The 21,849-nt window shown below is 43.9% G+C and overlaps 1 protein-coding gene across 5 annotated transcripts in view; it reads left to right on the top strand.

Moving 5' to 3' along the window:
• The window catches only part of UNC13B (unc-13 homolog B), a 228,380-nt gene that overhangs the window by 191,210 nt on the left and 15,321 nt on the right, over positions 1 to 21,849 (top strand). For all 5 annotated transcript variants that reach the window (XM_063081612.1, XM_063081611.1, XM_063081610.1 and 2 more), the window contains 13 exons: positions 2,122 to 2,168; positions 5,211 to 5,289; positions 7,733 to 7,807; positions 8,298 to 8,517; positions 10,823 to 11,050; positions 11,665 to 11,806; positions 13,508 to 13,677; positions 14,112 to 14,227; positions 14,574 to 14,737; positions 15,355 to 15,505; positions 16,918 to 16,986; positions 18,339 to 18,428; positions 18,892 to 19,020. In XM_063081612.1, coding sequence (XP_062937682.1) covers positions 2,122 to 2,168; positions 5,211 to 5,289; positions 7,733 to 7,807; positions 8,298 to 8,517; positions 10,823 to 11,050; positions 11,665 to 11,806; positions 13,508 to 13,677; positions 14,112 to 14,227; positions 14,574 to 14,737; positions 15,355 to 15,505; positions 16,918 to 16,986; positions 18,339 to 18,428; positions 18,892 to 19,020 — 1,680 coding nt within the window. The remainder of the gene's footprint in view (positions 1 to 2,121; positions 2,169 to 5,210; positions 5,290 to 7,732; positions 7,808 to 8,297; positions 8,518 to 10,822; positions 11,051 to 11,664; positions 11,807 to 13,507; positions 13,678 to 14,111; positions 14,228 to 14,573; positions 14,738 to 15,354; positions 15,506 to 16,917; positions 16,987 to 18,338; positions 18,429 to 18,891; positions 19,021 to 21,849) is intronic.

The following is a 21,849-nucleotide window of genomic DNA, read 5'->3' as shown; positions in this document are numbered from 1 at the left end:
GCACTGATTGCCCTCCTCTTCTCCTACTCTGCCTAACGTGTTTCCATTCTCTACCTATTGCTGCAAACTCTGGCACATGCTGTAAACCCTGGCTGAGCCCAGCATGCATGAATACTTTGTATTTGAGAGTAGGAGTTAATATAGGCTTTTTGTGCCTCTTGCTTGGGGCCGTAAATGTGAATGTGCTTTCTTCTTCTGAGCAGGCTTCCTGGTCTCTCTGTGAGTACAAGTTTCCGTAGACCTATTGTGTGGTTCCTCCAAGCCACTTGAATGTATAGTATACTAATACTCTGTGCTTGCAAGCACTGGCTCTTAAAGACAGTGAGGCTTTGCTTTGCTTGTGATTCAGGCCCTAGTGAATTCTGTGTATCCTTCCCAAATGAGTTTGTGCATATGTTCTGAAGCCGTAAACATAGGATCCATGCTTACTTTGTGTTTCCTTCAGGCACAAGTTGTGTCTATGAATATACGTCCTGTAGGTGATTTGTCTAGACCTCCTCCCACCACCACCAGCCCGCCCTCCTTCAGTGTGCTCTGTGTGCCTGCTGTATGTGCAGGCTTCTGCAGACTAGACATATCGTCCCCTCTGAGCACAGGAAATGCACATGATCTGAGACTGTCTCCTAAAGGATTTTTTTGACTTTGTTTTCTTAAGCCTGGTGGTTTCTGGCAAATATCTGATTCTGGGTAGTAAATAAGAATCTGCCCAGTACAGTGGCTGTTTCCAAAGGGAAGATAAATTCTGGTTGGTAGGATATGGAGATTTAGGGATGGGCTGTCCCCATGCCCACCCCTAACCCCTGCATCTACCCCTGCCCATAAGCAATATTAGGAGACTTGCAGTTTCTCCAGGATAGGAGGCAGATGAGATGGAATGGGGGCCGTGGGCAGTAGGCACCCAGGCTCGATTAGAACATAGACAACCTGAGAAGGGTCTTAAATCCAAAGTTCATCTGAGCCAACTGATGATCCAGGGTAGTTCTTGCTCATTTTTCCATTACTCATTAGCCCTGTCCTATCTCCCTCTATTCTATCCTGTCTTGCCTCATTCTCTTCCTAACTTCTCCCACCTTTAGCTCTCCCAAAACACCTCTGTCCAAAGCTAAGCAGCTTACTTCTGTATCCCTTCTGGAGCTCATTTGCTTCAGGATAGGTAGGGTAGTTGTTGGAGGTGGAGAACAAGGAGAAACAGTAAGCCCCAGACCTGCTAGTACTAAGTTTCTTTTGCCTGAAAAGCATGTGCTATTGGTTCTCTGAAGAGCTCTGGCAGCTTTGGAACTCTCTCTCTTCTCTGTACACTGCTTGAAATATTTGCTGCTGGTTGTTTTTTTTTTTTTTTTTCCTTATAGCAGAAACCTTTAAAAAGTTTTTGTGGTTTTTTTTTTTTTTTTTTTTTAACTGTTTCTTCCTTAAATTATTTGGTGCCTCAATTTTCAACTTCTCGTTCTAGGGCCTATAAGATTCACCAAAATGGTGACCCAGATGTGTAATCTGCCCTGAGTTCTCTTGTTACATAGAGCTTATCAAATGTAGAGAGTGGACTCAGTGTCAGTGTACTCATACACGTGTACTCACTGTCAGTGAGTTAGGGGTTCAAGGAACCCAAGCTAAGTAAAACCACAAGACAAGATGGGAATCCATGAAGACCAGGTCTGACTCTGGGGCAGCCAAGGGAGCTTAGGAATATAGGTGGAAGAAGACCAGACTCTATACGAAATTGTCCGTTTGCTTTAGTGAGGCCTGGAAGCTGAAATAAGCTCTTCTCCTGGGCTCGACTTACTGCTGTCTACACTAATGGCTTGTATAAGGGGTGGGGGTGGGGGGATATGAGTTCTGGCAGCTGTCACACTCCCAGTGGACCTTAGCCCTGGGATCTCAGTGAGCTTGGCCTTATATCCTTTCTATTTCCTGGGAAGAAGAGAGACAAGAACCTCTCATTTCAGCAGCCTGCTATTTGCCCTTGGTGATCAGGCCTTTGGCTTAGACATCAGTCTGGCTATGTTACCACATGGTAAATTTGACCTATTCTGCTCTGGGCTTCCTACTTTACTCTCACTGCCCAACCTACAGGCAGTCTTTCATCTTTCCCAGCGTCTAACTTTTTTCTATCTCTTTTTAAAGATTCCAGATGATGGTTACCGCCCTCTGTCTCAGTGGCTCCCAGAAGGGTAAGTGATTCTTTGTACAGTTTTTGTGGATTTTACATAGTCTCACTCACAGCTTTTAGCTTTTCCCCTGGGAAGCAAGGACAACAGCCCCATAAGTTGGATCCTGGGGAAGGAAGAGGTTGGCTAGTTCTCTGGGGCTGAGGAGAGAACTCTGCTGACTGATTCCTTACAGACAGAAGAGATAAGTTTGCAGAGTGGTTCCCCTGGGGCAGAGAAGGGAGCTTTGGGGCTCCCTTCCCCACCCTTGCCTGTGTAATTTCCAATCCATTTCATCATAGTGTCATATACTCTTTAGGTAGAAGAATGAGGAAACTAGGAGAATATCTGCATTTGGAAACATTTTCTTTCCATTCCATAGTTGATGTTGTAGCTGATTAGATTACTCCCCAGACTGGGTCCCGCTTTGGCTCTTGTGAGTCACCTAGTTATTCCATTCCACTCTAGTCACATAAGTAGCATCTTTTCTGAGCTCTGTGTGTTCTGTCTGTGTTTCTTGTTTAGGAGTTTCAGATCCATGTGATTACACCAGAGAGTCAATTTAATGTGGTCTTTTTTTTTTTTTTGGTAGCTGCCCTATGCAGGGATCTGAACCTGGGACCTTGGTGTTACATAACACCAGCGTCATTTTAAGCTGCCCAACTGCTTCCTGTAACTACTGACTGTTCTTAAGAGAGAAGAGTTTAAGTGCCTCCCCACACCCCAGTCCTTCACCTCCCACACCCCTCCTCCACCACCACCACCACCACCACCACCACCACCACCACACACACACACACACACACACACACACACACACACACACACACACACACACAGCCAATTGGTTCTTCCTTTTCCCTTTGCCTTACAAACGCTTCTGACATCAGAATTCTCAGTAGCTGCCTCCTCTCACTCAGGGCCAGGGAAGAAGAAAGATCAGATTATAAAGTTGTATACTACATTTTCACATACTCTTTTTCTTTGCCATTTGTCTTCTTTTAATTGTCAGTCTTGTGAATGAGCTACCTGTTTCTTTTTTTTTAATTTAGGCTGGCCAGTACAGTGCCCCTTTCTTCTTTTATCAAAAGATCATTTATGTTGCAAAAAAATTCTTGGCTTAAGTTGTGCATATTATAGATTTTAGAATTAGCTACAAACTTGTGGCACCAGTTGTTTCTTCATGAGCTTTATTTCTTTTCTTCTAATAATTGTAAAATACATGCATGCCAGTGAAACAAATTCAAACTATTTTATTTATTATTTTTATTGTAGATGTTCATGGGTACAGTGATATTTTGATACATGTATACAATGTGTGATGTTCAAATTGGGGTAATTAGCATATTTTCTTTACAAACATTTATCATTTCTTTGTGTTGAAAACATTTGAACTCTTCTAGCTATTTGAAATTATATGATAAATTATTGTTAATTATACACACCTAGCACTACTATAGAGTACTAGAACTTATTCTTCCTGTCCAGCTGTATTTGTATCCATTAGCCAACCCAAACTATTTTAAATGGAGCCATGCAGAGGTTTTCTAAATAATTGTGTTGTCTTCCTTTCTTTCAGCATAGTCCTTGGAAGTTGTCACAAGTACAGAACTTCCCTAGGCCTGGTAATCTCATTAAAAATAAAGCTCACTGCTTATGCTGAGGAAGCTAATTTGTTAGAAATCAGCATATGAGTTGCCTGTTCAAACTTCTGGCCTTGACCCAATTTGTCGGTTCATTCTTTGCCTATATAGATGGAAGTACCTACTTATTCTTCTGGGACATTTCTCTCTTTAGACCAGCTGTGGTACACAACCCAACTACCCCCACCCCATTGCTTTCATTAAAACCAAGTACATGAGTTCTTTTTATTAAAACTCAGAATTTCAGCATCCAAAAAAAGACAGAGATTTTGTAGCCCATCAACCTCATGTTACAGAAGTGATACCAAGGCCTAAAGAGAGGAAAGAACTTTGGCAGAGGTTGTGTAGTGAGTTAGTAGAAAATTGGAACTAAAATCCAGGCTTTCTCAACGTAAGCCTGATGTTCTTTGGGGGACATCTTCTGTTTTTATTACATATTATTATGAAAAAACAGGCAAAGAACAACAAAATTAGTAAGTATAGAAAAGGTATACAAGTTTTAGAAATCTCCAGTTGCTCTAGCTATAAATTTTTCCTGATCTCTGTTATGTCCATAAGCCTAGGCCAGACTCTGAGTCCCTTTGCTGTTTCCTTCCTAAATGGTCTTTTTTTTCCCCTCCCTAAATGGTCTTTTTTTTCCCTCCCTAAATGGTTTTTTAAAATCTCTCATCCCATCTCCCCTAACTGCACGTGATTGTGAGGGCTTCTCTCTCCACGGAGACCCTTTTTCTTCAGGAGGTTTGAATAGACAGAACTGGTGATTCTTTTACTCTTCTGCATGTCATTGTTTGGTAGTCTTGCTCACCTAAGCAGCAGTCTCTTCCTATGGAGCCACTCTCATGGGCTCTGTTCTAGCACAGGCCAGGTAAGACTTATCTTTGGGGAGCAGTGTCTCTGGCCTGAGTGTGGTAAGGAGCCCTCTTGACCACCAATTCCCACCTTGTCTTATAGAGCACAAGTACCTTCAACTAAACAGAAGTGCCTTGAACTGTAACTGTGGTATAAAAGTGTTCTCAGTCCTTAGTTAAAACCATAGGAGACATGAGGGTACTCAGAGCAGATTCCATTGCTCACCATCCCATGGCTTTATTTTATTTTATTATTATTATTTTTTTTGTGTGTGTGGCTACCCTCTGCAGGGATCTGAACCCTTGAGCTTGGAGTTATAACACCTTACTCTAGTCATCTGAGCTAACTGGCCAGTCCCATGGTTTTATTTTCTCACTGTCTTCCTTGCCCTTCCCTCTCAAAGGTATAGAGGGAAGGTATAGAGGGAAGGTATAGAGGTATAGAGGGAAGCATGGTATAGAGGTCAGGTCATCTTCCTCTGGGGAGAAGGAGAGTAAGGGGAAAGGAACACTGTGAAACTGCCAGTAACTAAAGGCAGGGTTGAAGGTCCTGACATATTTTTTTCTTTCCTCAGGCCAGCTGGAGGGCTCTATGGCATTGACAGCATGCCAGATCTACGCAGAAAGAAGCCACTGCCACTTGTCAGTGATCTGGTGAGTAAAGACTCTTGTGTAGACTTAGGCATTAGCCTTGGGGTATCCTCCACTGGGCCTTGGCAAGCTGTTGGGATTGGAAGTGGTCCATTTATTGACTCATATTGGTCTGATGATCAATCACTTCAAGCCTTACTGAGACATAGTGATGGCTTCAGTGGGACTTTGTTCTGCCTTACTCCCTAGTCAGAGCCCTAGGTTCTTCATCAGCTCAAGCTCCTACCTGGAACATTTGTGGCTTGGGCCCTCAAAGCTGGGCTTTGGTATCTTCCTCTACATATCTAGTCCCTTTAAGTATCTCTCCAGCCTTCTTGGATGAGCTGGAGTGGAAACTGTCTCTAGCCTTTGATCTAGATCATTGAGCTTGGTGTGGGATGATCATGACTGGAGCTTGACCCCCTCTTGGAGGTCAAGTGAAAGTCTCCTCAAGGTGTAGGCTGTCTAGATTATCTCTGTGACCTAGTATCTGGCATTGAGAGGCAATGATAAAAATTTGTGGAATTGAATTGAAATGGGCATAGAAGTTAAAGCTGATGTCAGGACCTCCAGATGACCAGAAGCTTCCATTTTAGATCGTACCTTTGAGGTAGGATCAGCTCAAGGAATTTTCTGTAGCCTTGTGGATAGTGGGGATAGAGAGGGGTCCAGGCTGTCCCAGAGTCCCAAAGCTCCGAAGCCAAATGTAAGGGTAAGGATTTAGTAAGACTTGAACCCTTTTTCTTATTATTATTTTCTGCTCCTATTTTCTTCTTTTTTCTCCCTATTCTGTTTTATTGTCTTTTTCTGTACACTCCTTTTCTCTTCTTCTCCATTATCTGTTCTATTCCCACCCTACCCCCCACCCCCCACCCCCGACTAGTTTCTCCCTCCTTAGTTGGCTGAATGGAAGTATCATCTGCCATTTTCTTTCTTTCTTTCTTTTTTAAATTTTTATTTATTTATGTATTTATTTATTTACTTTTATTGGTTATGAATATAAATGAGATACAAAGCTGATTGTCACCCCTTGTGCCCATGATGTGAGGGCCAGATTCATACTGGCAGCATGCCCATTACCACAAATTGCATTTGTCCCCCACCCAATTATCCCATCCTCTCTCTCCCTCCCCCTTGCCATTTTCTCTTTATCGTTTTCTTTCTTTGTTTCCTTTATTTCTTACTATTTGTGTATCTTCTCCTTTCTCTTTTCCTCCTTTTCAATGTACTTCTTCCACCAGCTTTTCTTCTAGCTGATTGAAGATAAATTCTTATGTCATCTCTTCTTTATTACCTTCTTTCCTTCCTTTATTGTCTCCTATGTCCTCTTTCTTTTTTTCCTCCTTTCTTTTTTTTCTCCATCCTCTGCTCTCCTTGCCCACCAGCAAGTATCTAGTTCAATTCTTGTTTTCCCTCTTCTATCTTTGACCTTTGTCTGTCTTTCACTTTATGGCGTAACTCTCCTTAGAGTAGGAGCTGTAGGCCCTGGGTGTTGGATAGCTTTCTGGGTTGCAAACAGTTTTTAGTGGATAGAGGTAGAGGGGACTGGGACATGTTCTCTACTTTGGACTATAGGGGAGAACCTCTTGGTTGGGTCTGAAAGTTTTCATTCCCTTGGGGTGCTTTAACATCATGTTGTTCCTTTCTCTGCTCTCCTCATGCAGGCTATGGTGAGTGTCTCCAGAGCCCCTTCCTATCCTCAGTGAGAGTCCACATCCCAAATCACTTGGGCCCCCCCCAGCTGTTCCTCCTGCTTAGGCTGATGTTATGACTTCTGTCTGCCTGCCCAGTGTCTGCTGCTGTAGGGAAACCATATGCCTCTCCCTGGGCTGCAACTAAAGCTTGGGCTTGGCAGATATGTGGGGTCCCTCTACAAAGAGCCTGGCTAGTCGGGCAGCCCCAGCTCTCAGACTTAACCCTCTGTCCTCCTTGATTTAACTAAGGCTCCATTGCCCCTGTCACTTGCCAAGTGCCCTGCTTATTTGGGCTGCTGGCCTCTACAGACACCTGGGGATTATATGGGCATAGGTAGGTAACAAGGGTTATACATTAGCATGGAATCATTGTTCTTGGTGATGTTCTTAATATGATTCTGACAGAACTGTGAGTCTCTCTTATTCTTAATTATGTGTTTCCTACTGTAATTCTAAGCTTTTCATTTTCCTTTGCCTTCCTATAAACAAGGAGTTTCTGTGGGGTAGGACATCTAAGAATAGTGAGGGAAAGAGAAACTCCTTGGGTGACAGATACCCTGAAGGAAGTACTGTTCTAACATTGTTAGAATAGTTCCCTGAGGGCCTCCTGGACATTTGTTTCCTGTTGTCCAGGGGCAGTCCCTGTGAGCAACAGTAAAATAGAGAGAAAGTAATAAGTTATAGTCAAGTGGCTTTGATCACTGAAGATCCCTCCCCAGGACTTTGTAAACCCTTGGAGGTGGCCAAGGCTGACAGCAGGTCTTCTCTCACAGTCACTGGTCCAGTCCCGGAAGGCAGGGATTACCTCTGCAATGGCTACACGCACCTCTCTCAAGGATGAAGAGCTGGTAAGTGACCCATGGGCTTTCATGAGTCTACTGACCTTAGGATTGGTGGTCATCTCTTAGCCATACTAACTGGGAATTCAAGAGTACTGGGCACACATGGTTGATAAGTAAACAGATAGAGAGCATCAGGTCTCAGTTTTCCATACTGGGAGAGGCAAGAGTCCAGACCAGATGGTAAGCCCAGGTCTCATGTTGAAGGATGTGACCACTTAACTTAGGTTTTTATGGTGGGCCTAGCATCCTCTGCTTCCCTAGACAGTGTGAATGCTGGGACAAGGCCAGACCCAGTATCACATCAAACCTGTGTTAAATGACCAGGAGTATCCTAGATTGGGGGCTTCTTCCTGCCACACTGGTGTATAGGCTGGGCCAACCTAGGGCATCTTCTCCATTGTCAGAGGAGAAACCAGGGTCTTGATTGTCTTACAGGGTCTCAGTTCCCAGCAGAGTCCTAAAGTCACTGGTGGGTAATGGGGTATGTGTCTTTCAGAAATCCCATGTGTATAAGAAAACCCTACAGGCCTTAATCTATCCCATCTCGTGCACTACACCCCACAACTTTGAGGTGTGGACGGCCACTACTCCAACCTACTGCTATGAGTGTGAAGGCCTGCTCTGGGGTATTGCCCGGCAGGGCATGCGCTGCAGTGAGTGTGGTGTCAAGTGCCATGAGAAGTGCCAGGACCTGCTCAACGCCGACTGCCTGCAGCGTGAGTGCCCCTGTGGGATGGCGGGTGGGGAGTAGGGACAGCTGGGCCTCTCCAAATAGTCTGTAGCAAAAAGCTAGGATGGCTGAACCATCATTCTGTTCTACCTGATGCTGAAACCCTTTCCTTTTTGGATAAGGCAGGGTCCTACATCAAGGGGTATTGCCTTTCCAAATACAGGTATAGTACCCTCTTAAGCACCTTTAGGAAAAGTTCTTTGAGCTATCTGTGCCATCTGGTGGAACTAAATTTCTTCCAGGATTCAGTTGATCCCAGAGGCTGGGCTTGAGTAGTCTGTACACCATAGTGGCCTTATTGCCCAAAAGACAAGAGCACATTTAATAAGAGGAAAGATTGAATTCTGTGAGGTTTCAGGCCTCACAGAAGAACCACTTCAGGTCTAGATTCTTAGGACCAATGGAAGGCAGCATTTATTCCTTGCTTGTAGATGGAGATTTTAGACAGCAATGCCAGAAATAGAAGGTTCAAATGGATTGGGCAGCGGTCCAGGATGAGAATGTGCCAGACTGTCAAGGCCCTGGCTAAATATCACTTGTGCTGCTATGATGGAGTGGAGAGAACAAAGGAGGTGGTAGTGCTTAAAGTTCCTGTCTCCTTGTTCCCCTCCTGCTGGGCTTGTACTCACTGTGGCTGGACTCCAGGAAGAACAGAGGGATATGAAAAAGTATTCCCCTGCCCCTCCAGGTCTCCTAGGTATTACTGAAGCCAAGCTATAGCAATGAAAGCTTTAAGGGTTGTGGTAGGAGAAGGGAAGGTCACCAGGAGACTCACAAGCACTTCATTATCCCAAGGAGAGATATGTGACATAAAGAGGGCCCAGGGAGAGGCCTTGAGGAATTATTCATTTAAAATGTCCTCCTTTGAAGAGCCCTAGATTGGTGCCAGTGGCATGGCTATGGTAGACATGAAGAGACAGGTAGAACAAAGTCAACAGAAGAGATGGGGCTCTGAAAGGACTGTCTGAAGACAAATGTCTGTGATGACTAAACCCACCATGAGGGAGTGACAAGTACAGGTGCCAGAGGCCCTCGCTTTATTGCTGAGAATTAGCAACAGGCTGTCTGCATAGGATGCTTGTTGGAAGCCTTCTGAAAAATGCTGTTCTGTAGCCAGGGTGTCTGACTTCTCCTGAAGGGCCTTTCAGAGGCCCAGTCCAAGGAAGTAGCACCTTGCATGGGATATGCTAAATGGCAGTAGGATGCAGCCCAGGTCATTTTTCACTTATCAGAGAATATTTTCTGCCTAAGGCTTCTTTCTGTGAAGGGCAGTGTGCAATGAAATGCCCTTCTATGGGCCTCCCTGGACAGAAAGCCTGCTTCCCATGTTCCCAGGGTTAGGATGCAGAAGTTGGCCTTTATTTTTTGCTCTGAGTTTTTAGAGTAAAGGCCTAAGCTTTTAGGGACTGGAGAGAAAGATAAGGGCCAGTGTGCAGGGCCAGTAAAGGAAGGATGGGGCCTCAGGTGCTCCTCTAAGAAGCCTTGTTGGTGAAATACACTGGAGGAGTCTGTGTTCTACCATGATCCTTGGGGCAGTAGGAAAAGCCTCTTAACCTCTGAGATGAGCTGGCTGGGGCCACAGCTGGTGAACATGGTCTTTTGGCCCTGTCAGAGTAATGATGATAGTTGTAGCAATAAAAGTGACCATTTATTGAGCACCTGCTAGGTGCCAGGTTCTGGGCTAGATGCTTTAAACATGCTATCTAAAATAGTGTTTATCACAACCCTGAGAGATAAGCACCATTATCTCTTCTTAGAAGAAACCAATTCACCAATCTAAGAGTGGTGGAGCTTGCATTTGGACTTAAGTCTGCCTGACACCAAAGGCCATACTTTTCTCACTGTACCACACTATTTTCTAAGATCAAAGGCCCTGGAACCCAACTGTGTGTTGTGACAAATTCTGAAATCTATATCATGCTTGGCAGTTGGATAAGATTGGTGGTGGTATCAATGCCTACCCATCACCCATCCCTGATAACTGAGACACTCATTGGTGATATTTTGGCATTACAGTTCGAGAGTTGATAAAAAATTTCAACATGTACCTAAGTAGAGAGAATGGTATACTGAGCCCCCATAACGATTATCAAGATTTTGCTACCCCTTGAGTTGCATTTGGCCAGGCAGCAGGCCCCCACAGTGATTAACTTTTTCCAGAGATATCCCAATCTCCTTAAGCTTCTCCCACTTCTTTGTGGCTTCTCCCAGGCTATATTCCTCAGCTTGACCCTTGGTCTGATAGGTGGCCTCTTCATTAGCCCAACTTTCTGTCTCTGACCATCCTTTAGGGGCTGCAGAAAAGAGCTCTAAACATGGAGCTGAGGACCGGACCCAGAATATTATTATGGCCATGAAGGACCGCATGAAGATTCGAGAGCGGAATAAGCCAGAGATCTTTGAAGTTATCCGAGATGTCTTTGCAGTGAGCAAAGTTGCCCATGTGCAGCAGATAAAAGCAGTGAAGCAGAGTGTATTAGATGGCACCTCCAAATGGTCAGCCAAGATTACCATCACTGGTGAGCAGGCTAAAGTTTGAGAGGATAGGAAGGCCTGGGCTTTGGGGAGGAGACTGGAGAAGAAGCATCCTGAGTGTGAGAGAGCAAGGGACTGGGGAGAAAGAAGACAGAACTGAGAGGAAGAGGGAGCGCCTCATTACTCATCACTCCTCTTCACCTAGACCCTGGTGCTAGGAGAAGCAAGACAGGCACCTGCAAACAATATGAACCATAATGCAAGGATCTGGTAATAATCTGGCCCTATAGACTTGGTTATCAGTTTGATATTATAAGAGCTGGGGGTGGGGGAAAGGAGGCAGACAGGAGACCCAGAAATAGTTAACCTGTGGCTTACCAGCTGGGTGGGTGGGGCTGAAATGTGTATATGTCAGAGGAGGTAAGGACCAATGAAGGGGTAAGTGGCCATTCAGGGCTTCAGTGGGGAGATGGGATTCTTGGGCTAGGCTTTGAGGGAAAGGCTGGGGGTCCAGGACTAAGGATAGATAATGAAGCAGTAAGGTTAGGGTTCCTGTGCAAGGAGCATGGAGAGGCTGCTCTGAGGTGAAGAACTATGTGTAGTGCTATGGAGGGCTTCTGACTTACTCTGAAGCCTCCTATATGTGCTTGGGTTGCAGTGGTGTGTGCCCAGGGCCTACAAGCCAAGGACAAAACAGGATCCAGTGACCCTTATGTGACTGTGCAAGTTGGCAAAACCAAGAAGCGTACCAAGACCATTTTTGGAAACTTGAATCCTGTTTGGGAGGAGAAGTTCCATTTGTAAGTGATAGAGGGCTTTGTCTTACTTGGGACTATGTCTGTTTTGGGAGCAGCATTATATCCTACTCTGGGCTTGAGCCCTAAGATTGAGCAAAGGTAGCAGAGAAAACCCTTCTCACATGCTTCACTTGGGCAACAGCCATTCTTTCTCTGGGTTTCTTCTCATGGACTATTGTATCAGGAAGGTTACTTTACCCGAACCCTGTCTTAACTAGGTCTCTTAAAGTGGTCCCAGAGAACCCCATACTACTTTTTCTACCACTAGAAAGAGTTTATGCTGCTCGGTGACAGAACCAGGGACTAACCACCCTATTATACCTCTCATCCCTGCCACTCTTCCTAGGAAGGGTTAGACTCTTCTAAGTAGTGGGCAGAGAAAGTCCTTGTCCTACAACTGGGAAATTCTGGCTCGAAGATGGAAATATGGGGTCTGGAGAAGTTTCCACTTCCTGGGGAAGCTTTTCTTCCCGCCTCAGCTTCTACACCCACTTCTTTTTCCATTATCTCACTTTCTATGGACTATTCATATGACTAAAGGATGGTTGTTGAAATATGGCAAACTCTAGCCTACAACTTGCACTAATATTTGGAGAATCCAGATGCTTTTTACCCTCCTACAGCCTAGGATCAGGACTTTGGGTCTGAATCAGCTAAACAGGCTGGCTATGTAGAGGCCTTCTTCCATTAGCTTCTCAGAGAACTCATGTAGAAAGGGATTGGGGTGTAGTAAAATTAATCTCCAATCCAGAGGCAACAGTTACTGGGGGAAAGCACCTGTCTCTGTGAGAATCTAAATGGTTCCTGCTTGAATCCTTCTTATAATTAATTTTAAATGAATTGGCTCTATAGTCATTTTTTGCCTACTTTTAGTAAGCTGTTAAGTTCCTATTCTGTGCAAAACACTGTACAAAACACTATACGTGATATACGGTGTATTTAAAACTGAGAAAGATAGTTCCTGACTTCAAGAAGCTTATTGTTGATTTGTCTATTATTTTTCAGTAAAGCAGTAGTTACACTATAATATTTTAATGGAATATGGAAAGATATTATGAGAATATAGGGAAAGGAGCAGCAGATTTTGCTGAGTACAACTTTTGGGTCAGGCAACAGGACCCAGCAAGCAGCTGTTGGGGAGGAGAGCACGAGAGGGGGGACCTGGGCAAGCTCTCTTCTCCAAAGCAAATACCGTATAGGAGACAACAATTCAGTGGGATGTTAAAGGATAGTAGAAGTTTACCAAACACATAGACAGATAGGGGGAGTTAGACAGGAAGCTAAGCAGATATGACCAGATGGACCTATCATGAACATCTAGCACCTTTACTGACTTCATATGTCAGACTCTGAGGAGGGAGCTAGCAGTTGCCTCCTAAGGGCTCTGTGGCATGTCTAGCTGTTTTCCTATTGGTGTTGCAGATACAGCTAGCTGTATAGGAAGTCAAAATTGACCCTAATTACTCTTTCCCCTTTGTCCCAGGGCAATAAGGACTGAATAACAGTTCGTAGAGCCACCCAGGCTGAAGAATGAAGAGCCATTTGCTGGGACAGTCTGATTCACTTGGAACTTTAATACCACTGTCTTTTGACTCTTTCTCTTCCTCTTCCAGGGCCTCAAGTGCTTTTGGGAGGGAACTGGAAATAATAGGAGTGGGCGTTGCATGGTCTGTGCCTAACAGAACTTGCCTAATTCTCTCACAGTGAATGCCACAACTCCTCTGACCGCATTAAGGTACGTGTATGGGATGAAGATGATGACATCAAGTCTAGAGTAAAGCAGCGGCTAAAGCGAGAGTCTGACGATTTCCTTGGCCAAACCATCATCGAGGTTCGGACACTGAGTGGCGAGATGGACGTCTGGTACAACTTGGGTGAGGAAACTAGACCAGAGAAAGTTACTGGAAAAGAGAGCATTCAGGGGGACCTGGGAACAGTCCCATCTACTAAAACCACCACTCAGTCCCCAAAGCATACCTCTATATTGAGCATGTATTACCTGCAAAGAAGTGACCATGGGTAGGGATGGGGGACAGAGGAATGGCTGTGTCTGGAACTCACTCTGGCTGGACATTTTCCAGGTTTCAGAAGGCCCCTTAATCATCATACTCATCCCTAATGCCTTTAGTCCCCTGGGCACTCCTATTCTCCCACCTAGCCGGTTCAGGGGTATTATTGGACTGTGTGGTCACTGGAGTGAGTTTACCTTGTTGAATGAACCCTTGGGTCAGTGCCTTCTTTTCCTTGGGGATGTCTTTACTCTCTGAAGCTGCATTGGTGTCACTCTCCAGTCTTCTTTCCTTCCTAGAGAAGAGGACAGATAAGTCAGCTGTCTCAGGTGCTATCCGACTACAAATCAGTGTGGAGATCAAAGGGGAGGAGAAGGTAGCTCCATACCACGTGCAGTATACATGTCTCCATGAGGTGAGCCAGCCCTTGGGTGGGGGGGGGGGGGGCTGGAAAGTAGTGCTAGAGGGGCCTTTGACCGTAAGTGGGATTACTAGGTGGTTGAAGATCTAGGGCCTGTTTTTTGTTTTATCCTTGGCTTATTGTCCTACCCTGGATAGGCCAAGTGACCGAGCCCGGACTCAGTTCTCTTTCACTAATGTGAGAACAGCTTACTAGGACCACGGGAGGAAATGACCAGTGACTTGAAGGACAGAATTTCTGCAGAACCTTGTTCACATTCTCCTGGACTTTACCACCATGTTTTGTTTTTGTTTTGTGTATGTATTTAACCCTTTCCTTTTCTCTGCTCTGTCTCCTGCAGAACCTTTTCCATTACCTCACAGACATTCAGGGCAGTGGAGGAGTCCAGATCCCTGAGGCTCGAGGAGACGATGCGTGGAAGGTGTACTTTGATGAGACAGCCCAAGAAATTGTGGATGAATTTGCCATGCGCTATGGCATCGAGTCCATATATCAGGCCATGACGTGAGGCTCCCCTGGGGCTCTAGAAAGTGGCTACTGATCCTTGGGGTGGCTAATGAAGGCACACTGACTGGTGGACAGGTCCTTAGTGGGGCAGTATGCAATGACTCCTTCCTTTCCTGTCTGAGCTGGGTGGGATGGGTCTATGCCCCAAGGCAAAGAGGGCATATATAGAAAGGAAGTATGTCAGGAACTCGGGGAGAAGGTATTTATCTCTCTACCCAAGGGTTCAAAGATAGGAAGGGAAAAGGGCGTCGAACAAACCTGCCCTAACACCACAGGCCTGAGCAGACAGGGTGTGTGTAGCTATGTATGTATGTATATGACAGACAAACTGACCTAGACTGGCTTGGAAGTCAGAGAGGGCACTAAACTATAGGGAAAGCAGCTAAGTGTGGAATCGACCAAGACTCCTGTAAGAGGAATTCCTGACTACTATGAGAAATAGTGTAACTTGTCTACTGGTGAGGCTGCCACTAGAGAAGCAACCCTAGGTAAGCAGAGGGTGTCAGTTGTCCTGGCTGTGCTTCATTTGTTCCACAAAGTTTTGTTGAGTTCCTGCTTGGTTTTTGCCGCAAGCCCTGAAGTATCTTTGAGGCCAAGGGTGCTGTGTTTTTCAGGCACTTTGCATGTTTGTCATCCAAGTACATGTGTCCTGGTGTGCCAGCAGTGATGAGCACCTTACTGGCCAACATTAATGCCTACTATGCCCACACAACCGCCTCTACCAATGTCTCTGCATCTGATCGCTTTGCAGCCTCCAACTTTGGGGTGAGTGTGATGTAAACACATATGGACCCATTTGTTATCAATTTAATGAAGTTTGATTTTTCTCAGCCGTTCCTATAGAGTTGATGTGTCCAGTATTCAGATACCTGCACCTTAATAGATAAACCATGTTTCCTTATGGGTATGTAGACCATACTAATAGACTCTCCTAAGACTCAGATAAACAAGGTGAAATAGCACCACTAGGTTTGGTGGGGGCTGTCACCTGGGCTCAGGCAGACCTCTCTGAGCCAACAACTTTGTTGAGTCACCATGTTCTTCAGTCTTACATGTTCATGAAAGGACCTTTCTTAATATCACTGTCTCTCTGTGACAGATTCATGCCACTTAAGTTTATATAAGACTGATATCTAAGCAAGGATGCAAGTGTGTACCTGAACTGATCCCTTTTGCCGTGTCTGGACTGTTTTCTTTATCCAGGATGTGCCCTTCCTGGTGTTAGGGTACCTGAGAAGTTGAGTCATTTACTCGGAATGTCACCTGACATAAATTTGATATAAACTGGATGAAATATTTCTGACTCCGAAGGATTACCTTTTTTAGGAATAAAATTGCTGATATTCCCCCAACCCACTGAGTCTTTGATCCCTGTTTTTTGGTACTAATCACTTTTTCTTGTTGTTGATGGAGTCTTTCTGTAGATGAATTAATGTAATTGATTAAGCTAATCAAATGTCTGTTCCATTCTGTCTCATCTCGTTATTTATTGACTTAATATCTAACAATATAATCAGTTCTAGGAGTGCTATGCCAACAGCCTACAGGCACATGATTCCACATTTAATTATACTTTTTCTACGAAAAGCAACTGTTAAAATAGTACGTGTTTTATATTTTAACATTGAAAAAGGATACACTAAGGGAAATTATGTGGAATGTTGTTTAGAGACCCCCTCATGTCTGCCTGATCATCTTCCAAATGCATCACTATTTCTCTTTCCATCATAGCTGCTAGGTTGTGGCTATATAACTGTTATGAGCTATACCAAGATAAGTTAGGAGACCTCAGACTCAGAAATAAGTTGGAGAATGTGTTTGAAGTTTCCTTTTACCGAAAATGAGTTATAGTCCCAAAGGAATGAAGATGCACTGGTCATGTCATATGCAGAAAGAGCTGTATCTCTTCCCAAGGACTTGGCTTTCCCCTTGTCAGTGTGAGAAGATTCCCCAGTTGGAGACAGAGCTGCTGAGAGATGGAACAGGGACCACCTATCCCATCTCTTATGTTGTTTGTTGTTCTCCCCATGGACAGGGATGGGATAGGATGTATCACCAACCAGAGGTCTCCTTTCCACCCTTTCTACGCACCCAGAGTTGGTTCTGTTTCTGCTATAATCCAGGGAGCTGAAAAATAGGTTATTTTCTTGTGCCCCTTATTTGTTTCTCACCCTTAGAAAGAGAGATTTGTAAAATTGCTGGACCAGCTACACAACTCACTAAGGATTGACCTCTCTACATACAGGGTAAGTGAAGATGTGGCTGTGGAGTGCATAATAGATAATATCAAGCCCAGTCTAGGAGACTGTAGGCCAATCTTGATTGTAAAGATGGAAGGCAGGGAAAATTGGTCTGTGCCATCATACTCACCTTAGTGACCACTGCCACCTGTGGTTCTCCTAACTCCAGGGACCATGAAGTGTATAAACAGCAGCAAGTATGACTGCTTTTTATAGACAGTTGGCTTTCTAACCCCACTCATATCACTCTACCAAACTCTCTGATGACATTCTCATTAGTGAGTTTCCTGAGGATAATCAGTTCTAGAAGTGCCCCTTAAAAAATTAGGTACTTAATTACATTTCCTTTTTACATTTTTCCACACTCTCTTCATTTTCCATGGGAGGTGTGAGAATCTGGCTTGGGCAAGTTATTTATCAAAGGTCATATCCATTCCCTATGGAGGGAGGAAATAGATGTAGTAGGAGGGTGGGTATCTGGAACAGGGCAGGATAAGGAAGTGGGTAGTTCCTCAGTTCTTCCCAAGTTAGATTTTCTTAGAATGGCTTCATTACTTGCTTTAAAGTGTTATAAATTTCCAGAACAGGCAATATACTCACTCTAAAAAGTAAGTATAAAAATGACCTCAAGGCCAAAAAGAAGTGAGGTTTTAATTATTTGCACTTGCAGTGCCTCCATTTGCATGAATAATGGAGAGTTGACTGTATATCTTACATTTGGCATATAAGTAGTCATTTGAAGGTTTAAAAAACTGACCTTTAAAGTGGAGCATGGTTCAGCATCTCCCTTTGGCTTCCTCCTATCATGCCAAAGGGAATGAAGTGAGGCATGGCAGGGAAGTCCGTAGGAACTCCAAAAGCGGTTCTGCTCAGGGCTTAGCCGTCTGCTGGCTCCAAAACAGTAGAGAGCTAGGTTCTACTGTATAGAAAGTACAGATCTTGGATCTCAGTTTTGTTTGTAGTGTGGCTCCACTTATATTCCAGGATATATAGTTATTTTGTAACCTTTGAAGAACTTACTGTTTGGGTGTAAGAATCTTCATCCAAGAAAATGTTGTGTGTGTGTGTGTGTGTGTGTGTTCATTTGTACAAGTGCTCACACATTGCATGGGAAGTGGGGTTGGGGATGGATTGTTGCTTTTTGTACTAGAGAGTATTAACCCCTGATTTTGGCAAGGGCCTATGTCATTAGAAAACAGGTAGCGAGACCTGTAACAGTACAGCTATTTTTTTGTCCAGCTCAACTAGAGAAAATCCCAATGGGTAGCAGTTAGGGAAGCTTTTGATTTCATTGCTTTTGGCAGGGAAAGTTTTCATATTCCTGTGTTTCTTTCTTACATTTGCTTCATTTGCAACAGAATAATTTCCCTGCTGGGAGCCCTGAACGGCTTCAGGACTTAAAATCTACAGTGGATTTGCTGACCAGCATTACTTTCTTCAGAATGAAGGTAAGCAGTGGACTGGGCTGGGTGGTGCTGGGTGGGGACCTGGCCACAGGAACATGGAGAATAAGAATCACTGGGCAGAATCTAAGGCTATAGGATTCATCACCTCTAAGCTCACATTTCTGTACACGTGTTCCCTGGGTTACTTACTTTTTTTTTTTTTTTTTTGGTGGTTGGCCAGTATAGGGATCAAACCCTGGACCTTAGTGTTACCAGCACCACTCTAACCAACTGAGTTAACTGGCCAGCCTCCCCTGAGTTCTTGTGAGAGAGCACGTAGACCATGGATCAACAAGGATGAGCTGGAAGTTCTCCCCATCAGCTATTCTAGCAGTTTCATCACAGGGCAAGTCTAGGGACCCGTGCAGGGCTGGAGGAATCTAGACTAGGTTTGGGGCAGTGCTAGGAGTATATCCCATTCAGGTGAGCAGGACCCTAGGCCCATATTTCTTTTATTAATCGGCAGGTGCAAGAACTGCAGAGCCCTCCAAGAGCCAGCCAAGTGGTAAAGGATTGTGTGAAGGCCTGTTTGAACTCTACATATGAGTATATCTTCAACAACTGCCATGACTTATACAGCCACCAGTACCAGCTGGTAAGACGTTCAGGATCAGTTGGGGCCAGCTGTCAGTGGCTCTTTGGAGTTTCAGCTTTCCTCTGCTGTAGTCATGGTAGAAAGGAGCTCAGGGCAAAGTCCTTTATGTTCTTGAGGATGAGTGAGTTATGGAGTATGGACCGTCTAGACCATGTGAGACATTTGTGAACGGAAAGGGACCTGTGGACAAGATGTGACATACCTGAGTTGAACAGAAGTGGCCATGATAAATTTTACTTTGGTGCTGAAGAAAGTGAACCTATAAATTCAAGCACAGTTTAAGGGTTCAGTAGGTGAATTCTCAGTCCATCTCAGAGTCTTTTTTCTCTCCTAAGGTTAATTTTATTCTGCCTCACGTGGACCCCTATAAGTTTTGAGCTGCCTTCCTCTGAGATCTGCAGCTCTCTCTCTGAACTACTGGCTCTTAGAAGTTTAACTTTTTCCTCTGATCACTTCTCTCTGCAATGCCATGGTCTTCTGAAATATACTCATCAACTGACTATCAGGGCTGACTCTCTCTTTCTGTGAGGCTCAGCTAACTTCACCTGTTGTAAGCTAGCATCCTAAGTCAGTAAGTGGTGACTTAGTACATTTTTCCAGATTCTTCCAATAGTATCCTTCTTTTTTCCTTATTTCCAATCCAGGACTTTCTTCTGGGTCCAATTACTCAGTTATAGTTCCTGTCTTAGGAATGTCTTGCTGACCATACATTTGCAGAGTAGATTCCCTTCAGTCCAACAAATATATATTGGATGTTTGTTCTAGGCAAGTTCTGAGGAAAGCACAGTGCTCCTTCCATAAATTTGCAGTCTTGTGAGCATATATATAACTCCAATTAAAGCAGTCTCTTATAAGGGCCTTGAAAAAGACATAAGATTGAATGGATTCTAAGGAGAAATGTTACTCTTGATCAAATATTGGGAAAAGCTACATAAAACAAGGGGCATTTGAGATAGAATTTGAAAGGCAGTGGGATTTAGATAGCAAATGATGGAAGGACAATCTAAATCTCTTGGACATCCTTTGGTGGATACATCCAATTTGTAATGCTTCCTAGCAGTACCTTAGTAAAGACTAAGATCTTGTTTGTGCTGCCTCCTCTCATTCTCAAATGTACCTTTTGTGCTGGCCATATATTTAAGGCCTCCTCCTTTTAAAGTTTATAAAACCTCCCATTGGTTCTGAAGTCTATAGGAGGTTTTCCTGGGGCCTTTGTTTTGCTTACTACATTTTGGGCTCCTCTTTCATCCATCTATGGATTCTCTCTGGTTGAGGAAAGGCACTATTCTCAGCTTTGATCTTTTAACTATGCAGGGGTCTTCTTGAATATTTGGTCTCTATTCCTCAGCATGAGAATGAGTTAGACTTTGAAAGAGGGCTTATAAACCATTTAGGGACTTTCTTTAGCCGTTGTATTTTGCCATCTGTTTTTTTACTTTCTCTCAATCTCATTTTCTTATTATTCAATATTTACACTGGAGTAAACCCTTAGTATCTTAAAATTTCCATCTACTGACCTTTAGTCATTGGTTTGTTAATGCATCCATTTATTTAACAAACACAGTATTAGAGATGTAAAGTTGAATAAGACACACCTATGCCTGGGGGGAGCCCATTGTTTGGTGGAGTGGGGGAAAATTACTACATATATTGTTTCTTATTATTTTATTATTACTACGTTTTATATATGTCTGATATGTCTATACCAGAGGTTCACAGAGGGTCCTCAGGGAGTCCAGAGGAGGGGTATCTACCCATACCAGGGGTGTCAGGGAAAACTTCTCTTGAAAGGTGATGTTCAACTTGAATATTGAGGAAGGAATAGGAATTAGCTAAAGAAGGGAGCTAGAGGAGAGGGGGAGACACCATGTGGAGAAAATAGAATGTTCGGAGGCATAGAATTGTGCATGAAATGTTAATTTAAGGAAGTATAAGCAACTTAATTAGGATAGTTATAGCATCAGGCTTTGAACTGAGCTATGTGGTATCACATCTTGGTTCTGCTATTTAGATCTACATGACCTTGGGTAAGTCATGTAATCTAGCTGTCCTTCAGTCTCCTCATCTGTGAAATGAAGGTAATAAAAATTTCTACTCAGCGGAGTTATGAGGGTGTTATGAGTGAGATAATGTGTGTAAAGTTTTTAGCAGAGTGGCTGGCACATAATAAGCACTAAATAAGTTGTGGTAGTGGTGCGGTGATGGTTGCAACAAAAGAGAAGTGGTAAGGTATAAGGTTAAGAGAGAGGTTATATTCTGTAAAGAGTTTGAACATTATTGAAGGACACTGAAGGGCTTTAAGCAGATAAGTAACACTGTGAGATTTTCCTTGTAGAAAGATCACTGACAGCTGCATGGAGGAGGGATTGGATTGAAGATCAAATACCAGTTAGGAGATCCTTGAATGATAAGAACCTGAGCAAGGATAGTGGCAGAGAAAGTAAAAGGAAGAGATGCATTTACATGGTATTAAGGAGATAGAATCAACAGGATGTAGATTCTGTCCTGGTTTTTAGTAACTTCTTGGTAATGCAGGTTCAAGGACTGTGAAGAGTTTGCAGTTACATATTACATCCCACATGAAAGCCCTGTCCATGTCCTTTTGGGCAGCTCCACCTTTGCCTTTGTCCCAGTGGGAGATAATGTCCATTTCTTGTCCCCTACTTGTCCTGTCTGGTGTCTAAATGTAGAAGCCACTTCTGAGATCCACAATTGTATTATTCCCCTGCCTCTTATCAAGCAAGTCCATTTCTTATCCAAATAGGCAAATAGCTCCGTAGATGCAGTTCTTCCCCCTAATCACATTCGGGGGGGTTAAGGGATGTTCTA

The sequence above is a fragment of the Cynocephalus volans genome, chromosome 17 (assembly GCF_027409185.1).
Source record: "Cynocephalus volans isolate mCynVol1 chromosome 17, mCynVol1.pri, whole genome shotgun sequence".
NCBI classification, from domain to species: Eukaryota; Metazoa; Chordata; class Mammalia; order Dermoptera; family Cynocephalidae; genus Cynocephalus; species Cynocephalus volans.
The sequence above is the reverse complement of the archived record's forward strand: the minus strand, read 5'-3'. Positions and strand labels throughout refer to the sequence as shown.